The 15,123-nt window shown below is 44.4% G+C and overlaps 1 protein-coding gene across 4 annotated transcripts in view; it reads left to right on the top strand.

Moving 5' to 3' along the window:
- ZNF516 (zinc finger protein 516) overlaps positions 1–15,123 on the top strand; it is a 124,705-nt gene that overhangs the window by 79,834 nt on the left and 29,748 nt on the right. For all 4 annotated transcript variants that reach the window (XM_055799223.1, XM_055799221.1, XM_055799222.1 and 1 more), the window contains exons 3-4: positions 8,658–10,136; positions 14,971–15,075. In XM_055799223.1, the coding sequence (XP_055655198.1) occupies positions 8,658–10,136; positions 14,971–15,075 (1,584 nt within the window). The remainder of the gene's footprint in view (positions 1–8,657; positions 10,137–14,970; positions 15,076–15,123) is intronic.

Here is a 15,123-nt window from a genome sequence, read left to right as displayed (position 1 = left end):
CTAAAGAAAGAAAGGCAGGTTTGAAGTTCTGTGAGCTGGGGGCACAGTTGCAAAAAGCCATGTGTGATGTGGACAACTGACTTTGGTTTCTCGGCACCATGCTTTGCCCAGCTGTAGCTGGAGCAGCCCTATGTGAGGTGGGAAGCCATGGGGATGCTCTGGAAGCTCACAGGGCAAAGAGGGGCTGTGGGGCATGGCTGGGAAGACCAGTCCCAGAAGGGACCGTGCTGGGGATGCGAGCAGGATGTGTCAACAACATGGGGATCGGATGCGTAGCTGCAGCCTTGCTGGGTGAGGCTGGACAGGCCGGTATCACCTCTTCTCAGGTCTTTAAAGCTTTCTTCTTAACCAGCAAAAGCCCCACTGAAGTCTTAACTATCCTTGAGTCAAGCTAGTGTGGGTGAAGGGTGGAAAAGGTACTTGGAAGCACTATTGATAACAGGAGCTACAGCTTCACCTGCAGATAAGTACACGTTATTTCATGGGGCTTTTCCCCTGCTGCTGGGCAGAGATTACTCTCATGGACCTCTGTGAGAAATACCGAGGTGAAAGGATTGGTAGGTTGTTGCTAGCTCTGCTGCTGTCCAGAATTCTGTGCACCGTATATATAATACCTTACAAAAAAATCACACTGAGGAGGTGCAGAGAGATGTGATGAACACTGGAAATGTCATGACAGTGGCACACTGCCAGCAGCAGCCATTTTACCCACACGTGCACTTTGACTTTGTTACGTGCTCTGCTCTGCTGTGGATGCTTTCCTTCCCTCACCTTCAAGTGCAGCCTGTGATTACTCTGGAAGGGTTGATACTGATAGCTGGGAGACAGATCCCAAAGCACCTGGCCCTAGAAGAGAGTTTGTGATTGGGCTTCAGCAGAAAGCTTTTTGCACTTGATGTGCACCTGTGTGAAGCTGAGGGTGATGAAAGGATACTATGTGAGGGGTGAATAATTTGCACATGGAGCTGCTCTTGCAGCCAGTGGGCCTTTGGGAGGCTTGTAGGATGGGTATCCTAGATAACAACAAAGCCAAATATCCTTCAAGGAAAAACTGCATGCAAGTAGCTGGAGTCGAAAAGTTAATTGTGAACTTTCAGACTTGTTTTTCCATCATGCCTCCAGTGTCTAACAACGTGTACTTCAGCCTGACAGATTTTGGACCCAATACTCTTTCGCTACTAGTTCCCCAGTTACTTTGTTGGTGCCTATTTTCTGATTGTGCTTGAAATTCCAGTAACCTTGCTGACATGTGCATCTGTGGCTGTTCCAATGGGGGATGGTTTCAGGCCTCCCTTTTTTTAAAAAAAAAAAAATTTTTTTTTTTTTTTTAAAAAGACCCTATTCCTTGAAGTGTGACATAACTGGAAAGCATTTCTGCTGTGTAAAGGAATTTGTAATTTTACTGAGCTAGGGAATACCTTGTAGAAAGGGGTCTTTCATGTCCTATACCATAACTGTTGTCAGACACAGATTTCATTCATCTTAAAAGGTTAAGGTTCAAATTTAATCAGCTAAAATTTTTGCTTTTTCCCCAATCATGTCAGTGACCTTTCCAATTCTTTCCAAAATGCAAAATGAATGAAATCAATATCTCTGATGATAATAGAGATAATAATGTAAGAGCTCAGTGGGTTTTGTTTCCACAAGCAGCTGATGTCCTCCCAGACAGTACTGGAGAGATTAGTCAAATGGCGACCAGGGAGCATTAGGAGTGGTGGGCTTGGCTGGCCTGTCCCACTTTCATCCCCTGCGGTGTCCTCCAGTTCTGCAGAGGGAAGGGAGGCAAAAAATATAATGGGGCCTTCCAGCTGTTTGCACACTCATGGCATGGCAGTTGGATGTTCTAAGCATTCAACAGTGAGGGTAAAAAATACCTTGCAGGTAAAGTTGGAAATTGCAGAGGGTAAAGTTAGTGAAATGAAGCAGACGGGACTTGGGAACAAATCCATACGTTGTTCCAACAATAGAGGAAAGCCTGAAAACAAGTGTACAAGAGAAACAGCTGAAAAATAGCATGATCATAAAAAAGGTTGAATTGAGGGCTCCAAGCTTTAGTCATTTAATCATTGTGGCTGCAGTGGTAGTACCATTTGGGAAGAAAAGGGGGGGGGGGGGGGCGGGGGCGGGGGGAAGCGCTAAATTTCATTACTCTGGGGTGCCTAAAAGAATTAAAATTGCATTGGTCAGATAATAATTTCCCCTCCCTGGACCCACTCCCAAAACACAGAGATACAAAACTGCAGTTCTCTCTCTACTTGTGAGATCATGCTTCTTTGTAGTGAGCATCCTTTCCCAACAAATACTTGGTTGAAAGCTGACAGTTGCTCTCTTGCGTCCTTGGCCTGGAATTGTTGGCTGTGAGTTTGAAAAGTCAATGAGAAGTCATTTTAGGAACTATAAGGTGTAGATGTAGAAAAGGAGAATGGAGGCTGTGAATGCAAACTAGACCACAGGGCTGCTAGTTCTGATTGGTAAGTCCATGATCTGGGTTTATTTCCTAAATGCATGGTCTGGGTTTATTTGCTAAGGATGAAAGTATAGTGTTGTTAAAAATCTATAGCTGATTGATTGGAAGTGAAAAGGCAACTCCCCAACATCTAGCCACAACAAAAATAGAGGAAAAAAATGCTGGGAAGTAATAAGGAAAAGCAGTGTGGTGTAAAGAAGAAACATCTTGCTGATAATGTGGTGAAGGCAGGATTTCCTGGGGCTCCTGGGACTTGTTTTCTGTGTGCTCCTGGGCTGTGGTGCAGGATGGCATCGCTTCCCTTTTGCCCTGGCATAGCCGAAGTGAAACCTCTGTGGGGAGGGCTGAGCAGGCTGACTGATGAACTGCCTGCATCGACCAGTGTCTCAAGGAGCTGTGTTGGGTTGCTGTCCTGATAAAAACCTCAAACCTCAGGCAAAAATACCATCAGTTCTAAAATTAGTCCAAGAGAAAGCAGGGGTATTAGTTGATCGTGTGCTTTCTACCCTTCAGTATCACCCTCTTACCTGCCAGTCTGACCTGTTCTGCAGTACTGAGTACTCCAGTCTGATCCTTGGTCATCTCTTTTTCGGAATTATTGGGGAGCTGGCATAGCTGCCTCTAAAAACATCTAACAAAGTATAAAGATGCGGCACGTGGCCTTGGGCTGTAAGATGACCTAAGAGGGTTTGTAGGAGTTGTCTCTCACCTTACAGCCACTTTTGCCACCACGCTGGGGATCTGCCGAGTGATGCAGCCAGAGCGGAAAGCCAGGGGAGATGGCAGGTAGCATGTGGAGTATGAAAACTAGACATGCGGGCAGCTAGAACAGGGGCCATGGCTGGTGTAAGACAAATCATCCTCTGCAAAACAGATACTGGGTCTCTTTGGACAGCCTGACCTATGCTCAGATGATAAACCTGCTGCTAAGGAGAGTCACAGGCTCACCACTGAATGCTCCAGCAGTCCTTGCCTTAGCTAAGCACATAGGAAATTAGTACGAAAGGAAGTCTGGTTTTGGCATATGTCTACAATGCTGTTGTAGCGTATGGATATCAGCTTATGAGGGGTTTTGGTTTGCTGTGCTGGTAGAGTGAAGGCAAGGAGTAAGTCATGCTTTCTGCCTCCCTGTGAAAAGAATGAATTTTTATCATGTGTTGATAATCCGTGTTTTGTCCATACAGGTTTTACAGTCCAAGTGCTGTTCCACCTCTGCCCTTGACATTTATTCCACAAGCTGCAAACACACATAATAGTGTGGGTTTTTTTCTGTTCACTGTGAGTTTTCTTATGTGCAATTATATCCGATTGTTGTGATAGACTCCAGTGCTCAGGATGACATAATTCTTTTTGGAGCTTGGCGCTCCTGAGGAGGCTGCAGGCATTGGCCTGTCACCCTCCCGTCTTCCCTCAGCCATGTCAGGGACATTTAACTCTTCATATTTATTTTCTGGCTGGTTACTTTTCTGTTGCAGTTCTCTGAACTCCTTCTGACTTGTCCGTATTTGCAGATCTGCACACACATTCTGGGGACATGGAGTATTTTTCTTGGACTTTCCTTTCAAAGGATAAAATACCTTTATTTTTTCCCCCTGCCATACCCCATTGTATTGTGCATATTCTGGGCTCTTACATACTGCCTATTGCTATGGTATACGTATTTTGGTTTATATGTATCTATATATCTCTCTATATACATAAAAAATAAAGTGACCAGCGTGGCCATCATGTGTTGTCTTCTGAGGGATAGTTTTAATTTTATTTTTATAAATTGTACATTTATTTGTGAAAGCTAAGCTGAAGAACCTCACGTAGTACACTCATATTTAACTTGCCATCTCTTGTAACATCTGTTATTTTCAACATTGCTGCTTCCCAGATTTCGCCCTCCCACTGCATGGGGTTTTTTGGATCGTTTCCCTTCACTTGTCTTAGCCTGCTTTTTTTCCCAGAATGAATCTCATTTGATTATTTTCAGACTGCATTTCTATTCTCTCCAAGTCCCTGTGCATTATTTCGTTGTCCCGTTATTTTTGCAGCTCCTCCAAATGCAATGTTTCCTGGCGATTTAAGTTACCGTGCTGTCTAGAGTCTCTTCTGGATCATTAGAGAAAATACCAAGTGAAATAGGACCTAATACAGGTCTTTGCAACATTGCACCTTCTTTCATTGTTATCCTTTGCTTTTATCATGATTTATTTGCAGCCAGTTTTCAAATCGAGCTACAGCATTCATCTCAAAGTGCAAATCACTATCAAATGTTTACTAAGAATCAAACACATCACATCTGCTCCTTTCCTATCGACTCTTAGTGCTATTAATGCTAGCCAGAAAAGGGGCCAATTTCTAGCCAGTTCTACACTTCTGAATAGAAATCATGGTTTCATTGTCCTCAGGCTTGTAGCCTGGTTTACTTTATAGGAAGCCTCATGAAATAAAACAGCTGTGCAGCCCATTCTGAAATTTGGTTTTGTGGAAAAACAGATCTAGGGAGGAAACAAATGGAGTTTATACATGTGAGGGGAGGAAAGAGAGCGAAGAGACAGGTGTGCATGGGGAAGGGGAGTCACTTCATCTGACTGTGTAAGATATGTAACTGAGTGATGGCAGTTACATATATTTCTGAAGAACTGGTTGAATCCCTGAATGTTCCTGTGTGTCTAGACCATGGCTTCCCATACAGGTAAGGGTTCCATGCTGTCCAGCTTTGCTCTCCCATGGGCAATGCCATCAATATTTGAAGCTATGGCCAAACTGAAGGCACGAGATGGGGTCAGCAGTCACCACCTAGCTAGGCACCTTGTACAATTCCTCTGCTTCAGCTGTTGGCCAGGTATCCATGCCACAGAAAAACTGTAACACTTCAGGGATGAGGTAAAAGGACCTTTCTCACTCTCCAGTAAACAGGTAAATGGCTGTTTTGGGTAAGAAACAAAAGAATTGAGACAAACATGAGGACTGTAGGATAAAAAGTGAGAACATGCTTAGCCAAGAACTCTTTCAATGGGTAATGTGAGTTATAGTCCCTGGAGATCATGCAAAAGGCGTCCCATTCATGGCTTTTTGCTTTGACGTGGCCATAATAAAATCTTGAAAGTTTCTGGTGACAGTAATGCCTGTGTTGCACTGGTTAGAGCAATATTTTATACCAGTAATTTAAAAGGATTGTTAATACCCCTTTTCAGCTGGGGCAAGCGGCTGGAAGCATGCAGAAATAAATTTAACCTATTTTTCTAAAAAGGCGCTGCCTGTATTATTGGGTTGCATACCATCTCCTCCTGCTCTTGCCTGCATCCCCTCTTCTTCCTTGGCTTTTGCTACCTGCTCGCAGCCCAGCCTGGACCACCACCCATGACAGGGAGGATGGCACGTGGCAGCGTTTCAGCTTGGGTGTTGATTGATATCTGGAGTGTCAGGTCCTGGGTGGAGGGCAGGATAGGGCTAGGGGAAAGCTTAAGCTGTGCTTTGTGCTGGTGAAGAAGTGTGAGTTGGCCTGCAGGTGAAAAGTCTGTCCAAATCTCGAGGGAAGGGGATAGGGGTATGGCTTTGGGGGTTTTTTTTGTGTTTTGGTTTGGGTTTTTTTTTGGGGGGTGTGTGTTTGTGGTGTTTGTGGTTTGGTTTTTTTTTTTTTTTTTTTTTTTTTTGCTAGAAGTGCAGCTTGAGCAGTTAATACAAATATTGCTATTGAGGCTTCTGATCTAAGCTTTTAAAATTATTCCTAGTATGTTCAATACTGTTCGTGTGAGACATCAGAGGAATTAAATACAGCAAGATGCTGCGAAGAGGTTTTAGAAGCTGTGTTTTGTAATAACCTTACAAATTTTCATACGCTGTACTGACTGTGTGCCTTCAGCACTGTGGCAACTGCAGGCCGAGATACACCTGAGAAATGTCTTCATAGTTTTCCTACTCTGTGCTACACTTCCTGCCTGGAAAATCCCTTCTCCTTTGATGGCTGCACTAAAGCAATAGGGCTAAAAGACCTGTAGCCACCGTGAGGTTTGCAGTCCCAGGCTTTATACTGGTGACTGCTGAGGACTGTGGTCTGACTCTCTGCTTAGTCCTCCTCCCCCGCTTCCCAAGTCCAGACCTAAAGACCAAGCCCAGACCTAACCTGTGCCACCTCACAGGCTGTACAACTTTGTCCTCTTTGCTGTAACATTGCAGTATGAAAATTTTGACCAAGTCAGAAATCATCAAGGAGTGTCAGAGGTACGCAGCAACCTGGGATAACGGTGTCTGCTGATGCACCCCTTCATCACGGCTGTACAGATGGACTGAGGAGTGGCCGGAGCCTCGGGGCTCTGAGGGCCACAAAAGCGGGGCTGGTGGTGGTCCCCCACCTCCCTCCTCTGCCCGCTCTGCTCAGCGTAGCCTGTAGGTTGGTTCAGTCTCTGCCGAGTACTCCTACAACCAACTGATTTGTTTTTGCTTTGCTGTATTATTTACTGCAGTGATCAAAGGAGCCACTCCTTGTGATCATAAAGAGAAGCCTGAAAATCTTATTTAAGAGCACAAATATTTTGGGCTTTGACAGATGTGCTTTGAAAATAACACAGATGTGCAGTGTCAGATTTCACTGCTGCATGCAGTGTCTTTGTTTCAAACTGTAAATTTGGCTAGTAGTGCTGGGCATGTGCTTTCCCAAAACCTTGCCTCCTGAAACACGGGAAAAACAAGTTTCTGGGTTGTGGGGGCTTTCCCCCCCTGAATTTCCCCCCTTAGAGGGTTTGAAAGGAAAATGCTCTTAGCAGAGTGCGCACTCAGCTCTGCAAGGCTGCAAATCTACGGGGTTATTTTTAACCTAATTACCTCAAATTAAACAAAAGCTTAAGAATTTTTTGCTTGAAATGAAGGCGAGGCTAAGTAGACTTCATTTGCAGTGAAACTCCAGCTGAAGACATGCTTCTTCCATTGTGCCGTGCAGAATAATGCCTGTGGCACTACGCTGAGCTAACGAGAACGGCGCGTGATTTTCTGAAGCACTGGCTTTTATGAGTTGATGCAAGAGGATATGCAGCTCTAGAGCAGTTCACTCCTTTCCCATTCTCACCCCTCCTGCAGATGTGGTGATCACTTTCGACTGGTGACACTTTAGATGGAGCATAGTCTCCTTACACTTGCCTGGCAGTGGCTCATTAACTGCATGCTAATTGAAACTGAAAGTTTGTCAGATGATTCAATTCAGTTACATGTTAAATGGATTCAGTGCAGTAAGCATTACTGCTGTGATGAAAATCTCTGTGGAGTTGAGTTGTGAACTGATTTGGAGGGATTCAACGGCTTCATCAGTGGCTCTGAGAGATTGGCATCAGGAGAGCTGGCAGAAGTAGCCATGCTCCCAGCAAAGCAAATCCTACTGTTCTCCTCTTTCACCCTAACAGCCTTAATTACTGCCCAGTGTGTTCCCTTTCCAGAACACGTGTTAAATAGATAAATTTACTCTGGAGAGCTGAGAAGCTCAGAAGAAAATGAGAAGATTCAAAACTCTGGTTTGAATTCTGTAATCTAAATGGCTTGAGAATGTTTACTTTCTTATCTCTCAGTGAATCAAGTGGTCAAAATTTTCCTGAAGTTGGATCAAATGTAGACGTATGTTAAAAACCAAGTATATCTACTTTAAATTGATGGACAAAATTTTCAAAATTTGCATCCTCCGTAACTCATCTTTTATACTTGACCACTGAAAAAGTCCCTCTTAAGTGAGCAATTTATTCAGTTTGCTGTACCTGCTTATGTGCTTGTTTTCTGCATGGAGCCAATTTTTATTGCTGAGTTATAAAACTCTTTGAAAATAGGGGTTTGTAATGGAAGCACTGACAGACCTTTAACTAGGTCAGTCTTATCTGCCTCCATTATCTTGGTTTATTTTCCTCACAGTCCCAGAATTTCAGCGTGGGTATATTATTGAATTGTTCTTTCTTCAAAATGTCATGAATGTGCAGCATTAGAGAGTTTATCCAGATTTTGCAGTCATCTTTAAAAGTAAATTGAACTGTTATGTCGTATTTCAAGATTTTCTTGCTTATACAGTACATTTAGTCTGTAGCATGTCATTATGATACTAATACCAAAGTTTGTTTTTTCTCCTGCTAGTTTATTCTAGTCTTGAATTCTGCTCTGTTTTTTTGGCACCTTTTTGCATAAAATGACAAGGAATGTTGTTTGTTTGTTTGTTTGTCCCATTCAGATGAAAAGCCATACCACTGCAAGTTCTCTGAAGAGGAGGCTCCAATGGTAACATCTCAGTTGGATGAATTCCCGAAGCTGGGAAGCCGCAATGCCAGAGAAAATGAAGCCAGGGAATCTAAACCAGAGGTCCCTGCCTTGGTGTCAGCACTGGAGAGTGTCATCAAGGAGCCCTTTCTGAAATACCAAGATCTGAAAGGTTCTGCTGACAGGAAGATGCCAGCATTTCACCACAGCCAAGGGCTTCCTTGCTCCAGTCGCATTGCTAGCTTTGCTTTGGGTGTGGGCCAGACATCCTCAAACATCGTCATGGACTTGAAAACATCACTTGAAGTGCAGGCTAGTCGTGCTAGAGAAAATTTGCTAGACTTGCACAGGGAACATCCTCTGATAGAAAAAGGTGCTGAAGCTCAAGAGGTAGCTCCACTCGATTTGAGTGAAAAATCAACAAGGGATAATTCATGCAATAAGAATTTGAACACATCTTTGCAGGCTGCTTTAATGGTCTACCCATGTCCTTTCTGCAGTCACAAGACCTACTACCCTGAAGTCTTATGGATGCACAAAAGAATTTTGCACAAAATCAGCTGTAACTCAATGGTACCCCCTTGGGTTCAACAGAATGGCTTCAAGAGTATTAAAAACAGCCTGGTCTTTCTGGCAAGGAGTGGGCGTACCGGCCCCCCTCCTGTTCTTGGTGGTAAGGAGTGCCAGCCTTTGCCCATTGCCAGATTTACGCGCACTCAAGTGCCAAGTGCATTGCCAGGGTCCAAAAGCAGCTCTCTTTCTGTTGGGATGACTGCCAAGTCTGGAAGTACACATCAGTCAAAGGACGGTCATGCCTTCAGCCACTGTGGTCCACGCTTACCAGGTCTGGATGGGTACAGACAGCCCAAGTTAAACCATTCCCAGGAGCAGTACAGCATAGCAGCACAACAAAAAAGTAAATATGAAGCAAATTCCAAACTTACGCAAATGGGAGCCGGTAGCAGAAGTGTAACACCTACTCAAACGGTCATATCCAGGCCTAGCACGCAGCCCACCAACAGTAAGCAAGTGGAGAAGTATGTGGTTCCCCAAGGAAGTACTAGTTTTGCCCCTCCAGGTAAGCACTGTGCGTCTGATTCCATGAAGGCCAAATTCAACCCACCACCACAGTATCATCCTCTGTGTAAAAGTGAGCAGTACACTAAACATGAAGAGCCACTGGTGCCTCAGAGGGAGTCTCACGTGAAGGCTGGGAGTGAGATGAGGACATTGGCAAACTGCACAGCAGTAGCACGAGCAAGTCCACTGCTCCAGCCCCAGCCTAGCACCGCGGGAGTTTCTCCGGCTTTACACTCCAGCAAACAGGATCTGGGATCAGATGGGCATGAGAAACGTTTGGACATTTTAAATATTTTTAAAACATACATTCCAAAGGACCTTGCTTCGTTGTACCAAACCTGCGGTGCCAACAGCCCTGTCCTGGATCACGCAGGTAAGATTTTCATAAGCCTCCATATCTGAGGACGCAGCTTGCTTGTTCCTGCTTTTTTCAGAGCCACAATACAGTTTCACAGTTTCTTCCTTCTCTCCCTTTAACAGTTGGGATTACAAGTTCATTGTTTTTATCATTTCTGGATAGGCTTGAATAGGTTTGTTTACTGATCTCTGACATTGCAGCATCCCCCCTTGTGCACTGTGTCACATTTCTGTTGCAGGTTAAATGTATCTGGTTCCACTTGGAGTATTACTGTTCCTTTGTCCCCTCGCTTCAAGCAGGCTAAAGTTACACAGATGTGCTGTCACACAAAGATCCCCCTGATGTGCTGGTGCTGGCACACATCATCATCTTTTTGCTTCGGGCAAAGTAAACATCCTCTGGGGCTTATCTGTGATGTTATTTTGGAGGTTTTGTTCAATTTCATCTGCAAACAAATCTTCCAACAACAGCAAGAGATAATAATTTGTCAGTATCCTTTGTCTTTCATGACAAAAGTCTTAAGATCTTCCTTGTCCATATCAAAAAGAGTGCTGTCATATTTTTCAAATTATTCTTTTGATCTTTTTGTATGTTTATAATTAAAAAGAGGTAGGGCCGAATATGTGCCTGCTAATTCACAGAGGCAGGAAAGGCAGTTGTGCAAATAGCCAGTTTAAACGTTCAGGGACTAAAGAAGTATCGGAGCTTTCTTTCTGTGTCTTGACAGTCAACTGCCATGTAAAAAGAAAGAAAAAAAAAAGAAACCTATGTATTGCATTTGAAACCATATTCTTCTGATCATTTGCCAGAAATAGTTTGTCTCGGTGGAAACTGAAAATCACACTAATCTATTGCTGTTGAGATGGGGCAGGGGTGTAGGGTGGGAGAATGGGAGCCATAGTTCCACCTCCCACCATTCGTAAAGTATCCTGTTTATTTGTACGCGTCTTCACTTTGTAGAAGTTGTGCAAGAACTGAACCCCACGTGGAAAGAGCACGCATTCCAGACCAGCGTTGTAGTGTCCTCACCAAACATAATGCTCTCTGTTTTGTCACAAGCATGTGTGAAATGGAGCTTGTGACCCCATTTTGCAAGTGGGATGAAACCCAGGACATTGGGAAGCTGGTAGTCTAAGGACAGCTATGGTCTAGTGTCCGGGAGGTGTGTGCAAGTTGACTGCTCTGGCAGCTGTGAGGCAAGGAATAAGCCATAGCGTTTGGTCAGGTCTTGGTGAAAGACCTTAGGGAGAAAACAGGAAGGCAAGATCTGTCTGAAATAGTCCATGAAGTGTACCTTTCAGCCACTCCATTGTCAGTTTTGCTCAATCATTTAAAAAGTAATGCTGTGTAGGAGCTGACTTTTTTATTGAGTAGATCATTTCACAGGTGGTTAGAGGCTGCGTGATGATAGTAACTTAACATCAGGCTCCTGGTTTTTGTTACGAAGCTGAGGAGGACGTGCCTAGTTTCTGAAACTGCAGAGTCCGTGTTCCTCTCTTTGTTCAGCTGACTTGGCTTTTGCCATCCTGTCGCCTAGGAATGTTATCTAAAATCCCTGCCCACTTCCTGCTCTAAATACCAGTTGATTGTTCCACCGTTAACTTGGGGTACATTCACATGGGTGCCCTCCTTGATGTTACTTAATAGTACACTGTGTTGGCCTGCTCAGAGAAATCTTACTGATCCAGTGGGCTGGAGGGAAGCAGTAAAAGCCAGGAACTAGATGCTTGCTTAGTGAATTCAGGCACCGGGAAAACCATGAGAAATGTTGGGGCAAAGTAAAGTAGGGGCAGGGTTTCCAAGGAGGTCTCTATTTGCTTGCTTTTTAAAAGAGGGATTTTATTGCCAAAATGCTTTTTCCAGTCAGTGATTTCCAGAGACACTTTAACTGGAAGTTATTTAGTGCCCATCTCTGCTTTGAAATCTCTTCTTTCATTCCAGGTGTTTTACAGCAATCAAATTTTCGGAATCTGAAACCTCTTTTTTAATGTAGCTTGTCTTCATTTTATATACAACTTCCAGGTTGTTGATGGTTCTCCAAACCAATTGGCGTGATGGCTCTTTTTCGTAGTACTAAAACAAAAACCTGCTGCGGGCAGAAGGAACGAGATCCTACCTACTGCAGACAGAGGAGGAGGGTAAATGAACTTTGTCTGAAATAATGCAGCCCTAGACCGAGCCCTTTGCATCAGTATGCATCAAACAATTTAGTCTTAATATAACAGTCATGACATAAAGGACAAGTAAAAATCCCACTCCAGTATACTATTTGTCACATTTTTTTTCCCCAAAAGACTTGGGTGTTTGGTAAACAACCTCATCTTGGATCACATTAGAGTATTTTAGCGTGTGGTAGTGCAGTGTTCAACTTTAGAGAGACTGGATTTATTTCTGGGATCCTTCCTTTTACATTTGTGTTAGTTGTACGTACTACTGTCACGCAGCTGCAAACACAAAGCTTACTACACTTAGGCTAGGTTTGTTTTACACTGCCCAGTCTTCTCAAATGCTCGTAGAGAGGATCTTACTGTTATATTTAATAGTGGTTATTTTATTTGTGATCGCCATATTAGGAAAGGATGGGTTATGGCAGCAGATGTACTCTTCCCCTGGGGCTTCTTTGAGACCAGCTTTGAGCATCACTTTTGCAGGAGCTCCCATACAGATAGTCACGTTCATTTACCTGAACTTGCTAACACCTGTAGTCATCCACCCTCTTTTGCTCACATGTAGGATAACCTGAGAGATGACTCATAGGGTTATTGTCTTGCGGCAATGATGCCCATCACCGAAACCTCTGAACTATCAACAGCCTTATGGTGCTCCTTAGGAAATGCAACAATGGCAAATATACCTGGAAGCAATCCATTCCTCCCACCTGCTTTTTAAATAACTACTGTGAAGTGAGTGCCAGGGAGGGGTTAGATGAAAGTCTTAACCCACTCACCTTTGGTGTTTGTACAGGGTATGTTGGCTTGCAACAGAATCCTAAACCTTCCCTCGTGCACAGCTCAAGTGGGAGCAGTGCTTCCATGCAGGCTGTCAGATCGGGCCCTTGATGACTGCTGAGGCAAATGTATTCACCTTTCACAGGGAGAGACCTGGGGTCTGGAGAGGTTAAATGTCTTTCCAGAGGTGGCAGAAAAACCACCTGAGGAACCCAGGTCTCCTGGGCTCCATGGGAGCTGCACTGCGGGTAGCGGAGCTGTGCTCTGCCTGTCCCTCCATGTCCCAGCAGTTGGCATGGTGGTCCAGCAAAGGCCGTCTGGTTCGTCAACACGCTTCACGCAGCTTTGCTTTCAAGTTGGCAGATGTAGTTCTGGCCAGTGAGGGGAAAATACTAGTAAAAGACCAAAAAATCTGCTTTAAACTTGACTGCCGTACAAGGCAAATCGGTGTCATTATAGTACGGTGAGGCTCTCAATGAAATTTATGTGATTTGGGGTGGGTGGGGTGGTGGTGTTCCTTTGAGGGGGGTGTATGTGTGATCTGGTTTTGTCCCTAAATCACGATCTTGTGTTTGACTGCCAGGAACTTAATTGCTGGGACTGTGTTCAGCTGCATTATACAGACTGTGCTGCCATCTGCAGGAAGTGCTGTTATAAAAAGAGAAAATTTCGCTGCTTATAACATTTTGTGAGTGGGTTGGGGTTTTTTTGCAGCCAGTCATTCCAGTAGATGCTGTGGTGAAAATCATTGCAGGACACTGGGTGCCATACCAGCCGAGTAAACAGCAACTTGTCTTCTTTTCCATTCATTTTCAGGTACAGCATCTGTATTTCACATAAGCCCTCTGGCATCCAGCAGTTGATTTTTTTCAATTCTGGGGAGGTTTTTTGTTGCCACCTTTTTTTGTTCACAATTTTATTCTTTTTAAATGCTGTAATGGGGGGAAAAAATGAAAGAAAAGCTGAAACTTTGCTTCCACTCACAACCATCTGAGAATTTCTTCAAAAGTCAAAGTATTCCACTGGCAAATGGAAACATCAACTCTTTGCTTCTGAGGAGGCCGTTTTACCAAAATAGAAAAGATGATGTTCAAACATACTTTTATTTTTTTTTTAGTAATAAAAAGGCCCAATAAAAGTCAAATGTGTCTTTTTTGATCAGCAGCAAAAAGACAAAGACCAGCCCTTTAAGTCAGATGCTGTAAACTGACCTTTGGAGAAAAAGGAGAGGTTTGAGCGGTTTTCCACAAATGCTAATGGCCTAGAAAACATGTTTACCCAGGGCTGGGGGAAGGCTGCTGTGCTGCTATCAGCTCAAAATGTCCGGAATGACACTTTCATTCACAGATGTCTTTCGTCTGTGCCTCAGAGGTCTGGGGTCAAAGCGGCACCGGCAGGCAGGTAGGCAGGGGTGAAAGGTTTGATCAGTCTGCGATGGCTCCGCTCGCTCTGCATTTGTCTCTGAGGTATTGCCGCCTGGGGGGGACAGTCGGGCTCTGGTCCTACTCACTTCCTATTATCCATGTGACTTGTCTCCGCCACGCTGGAGTCACTTTGATTTGCCTGATGTACTGCTTGACAAAGCTGGGTGATGGCTGAGAAGTGGATCCAGCTGCTCTGAAAAGCGCACACCTGACATGCCAGTCCTGGTGCGGGCACATCATGGGGAGCATTTTTTAATTCAATGTAATTTATGCATTCTTGCAGTCCTGTGTGTGCCTGGCCTGTCAGCCAGTGCCTAGATGAAGGCTGACAGTTGTCATCCAGGGCCTGAAGGTAGCCTCACATAATGACACATTAGACATACTAATGATGTTTTCTTCTGGCATAATGTTTTCTTCTCAACTTTCCTCTCTCCTCTCCCCCCCACCCCCTCCTCCCTCCCTCCCTCCTGACTACAGGGATGCTCAGGACACAAACACGCCAAGGAGACTGCGTCTGCAGAGAATGTGGAAAATGCTTTACCCAACCCAGTCACCTCAGGACTCACCAGAGGTCCCACACAGGTACCTTTTCACGCTCGCTCTTGCTTTCTCCCTTTCCCACTTCTGTGC

The sequence above is a fragment of the Falco peregrinus genome, chromosome 3 (assembly GCF_023634155.1).
Source record: "Falco peregrinus isolate bFalPer1 chromosome 3, bFalPer1.pri, whole genome shotgun sequence".
Lineage (NCBI taxonomy): Eukaryota > Metazoa > Chordata > Aves > Falconiformes > Falconidae > Falco > Falco peregrinus.
Note: the sequence above shows the minus strand (reverse complement) of the source record. Positions and strands in the feature narration are given on the sequence as shown.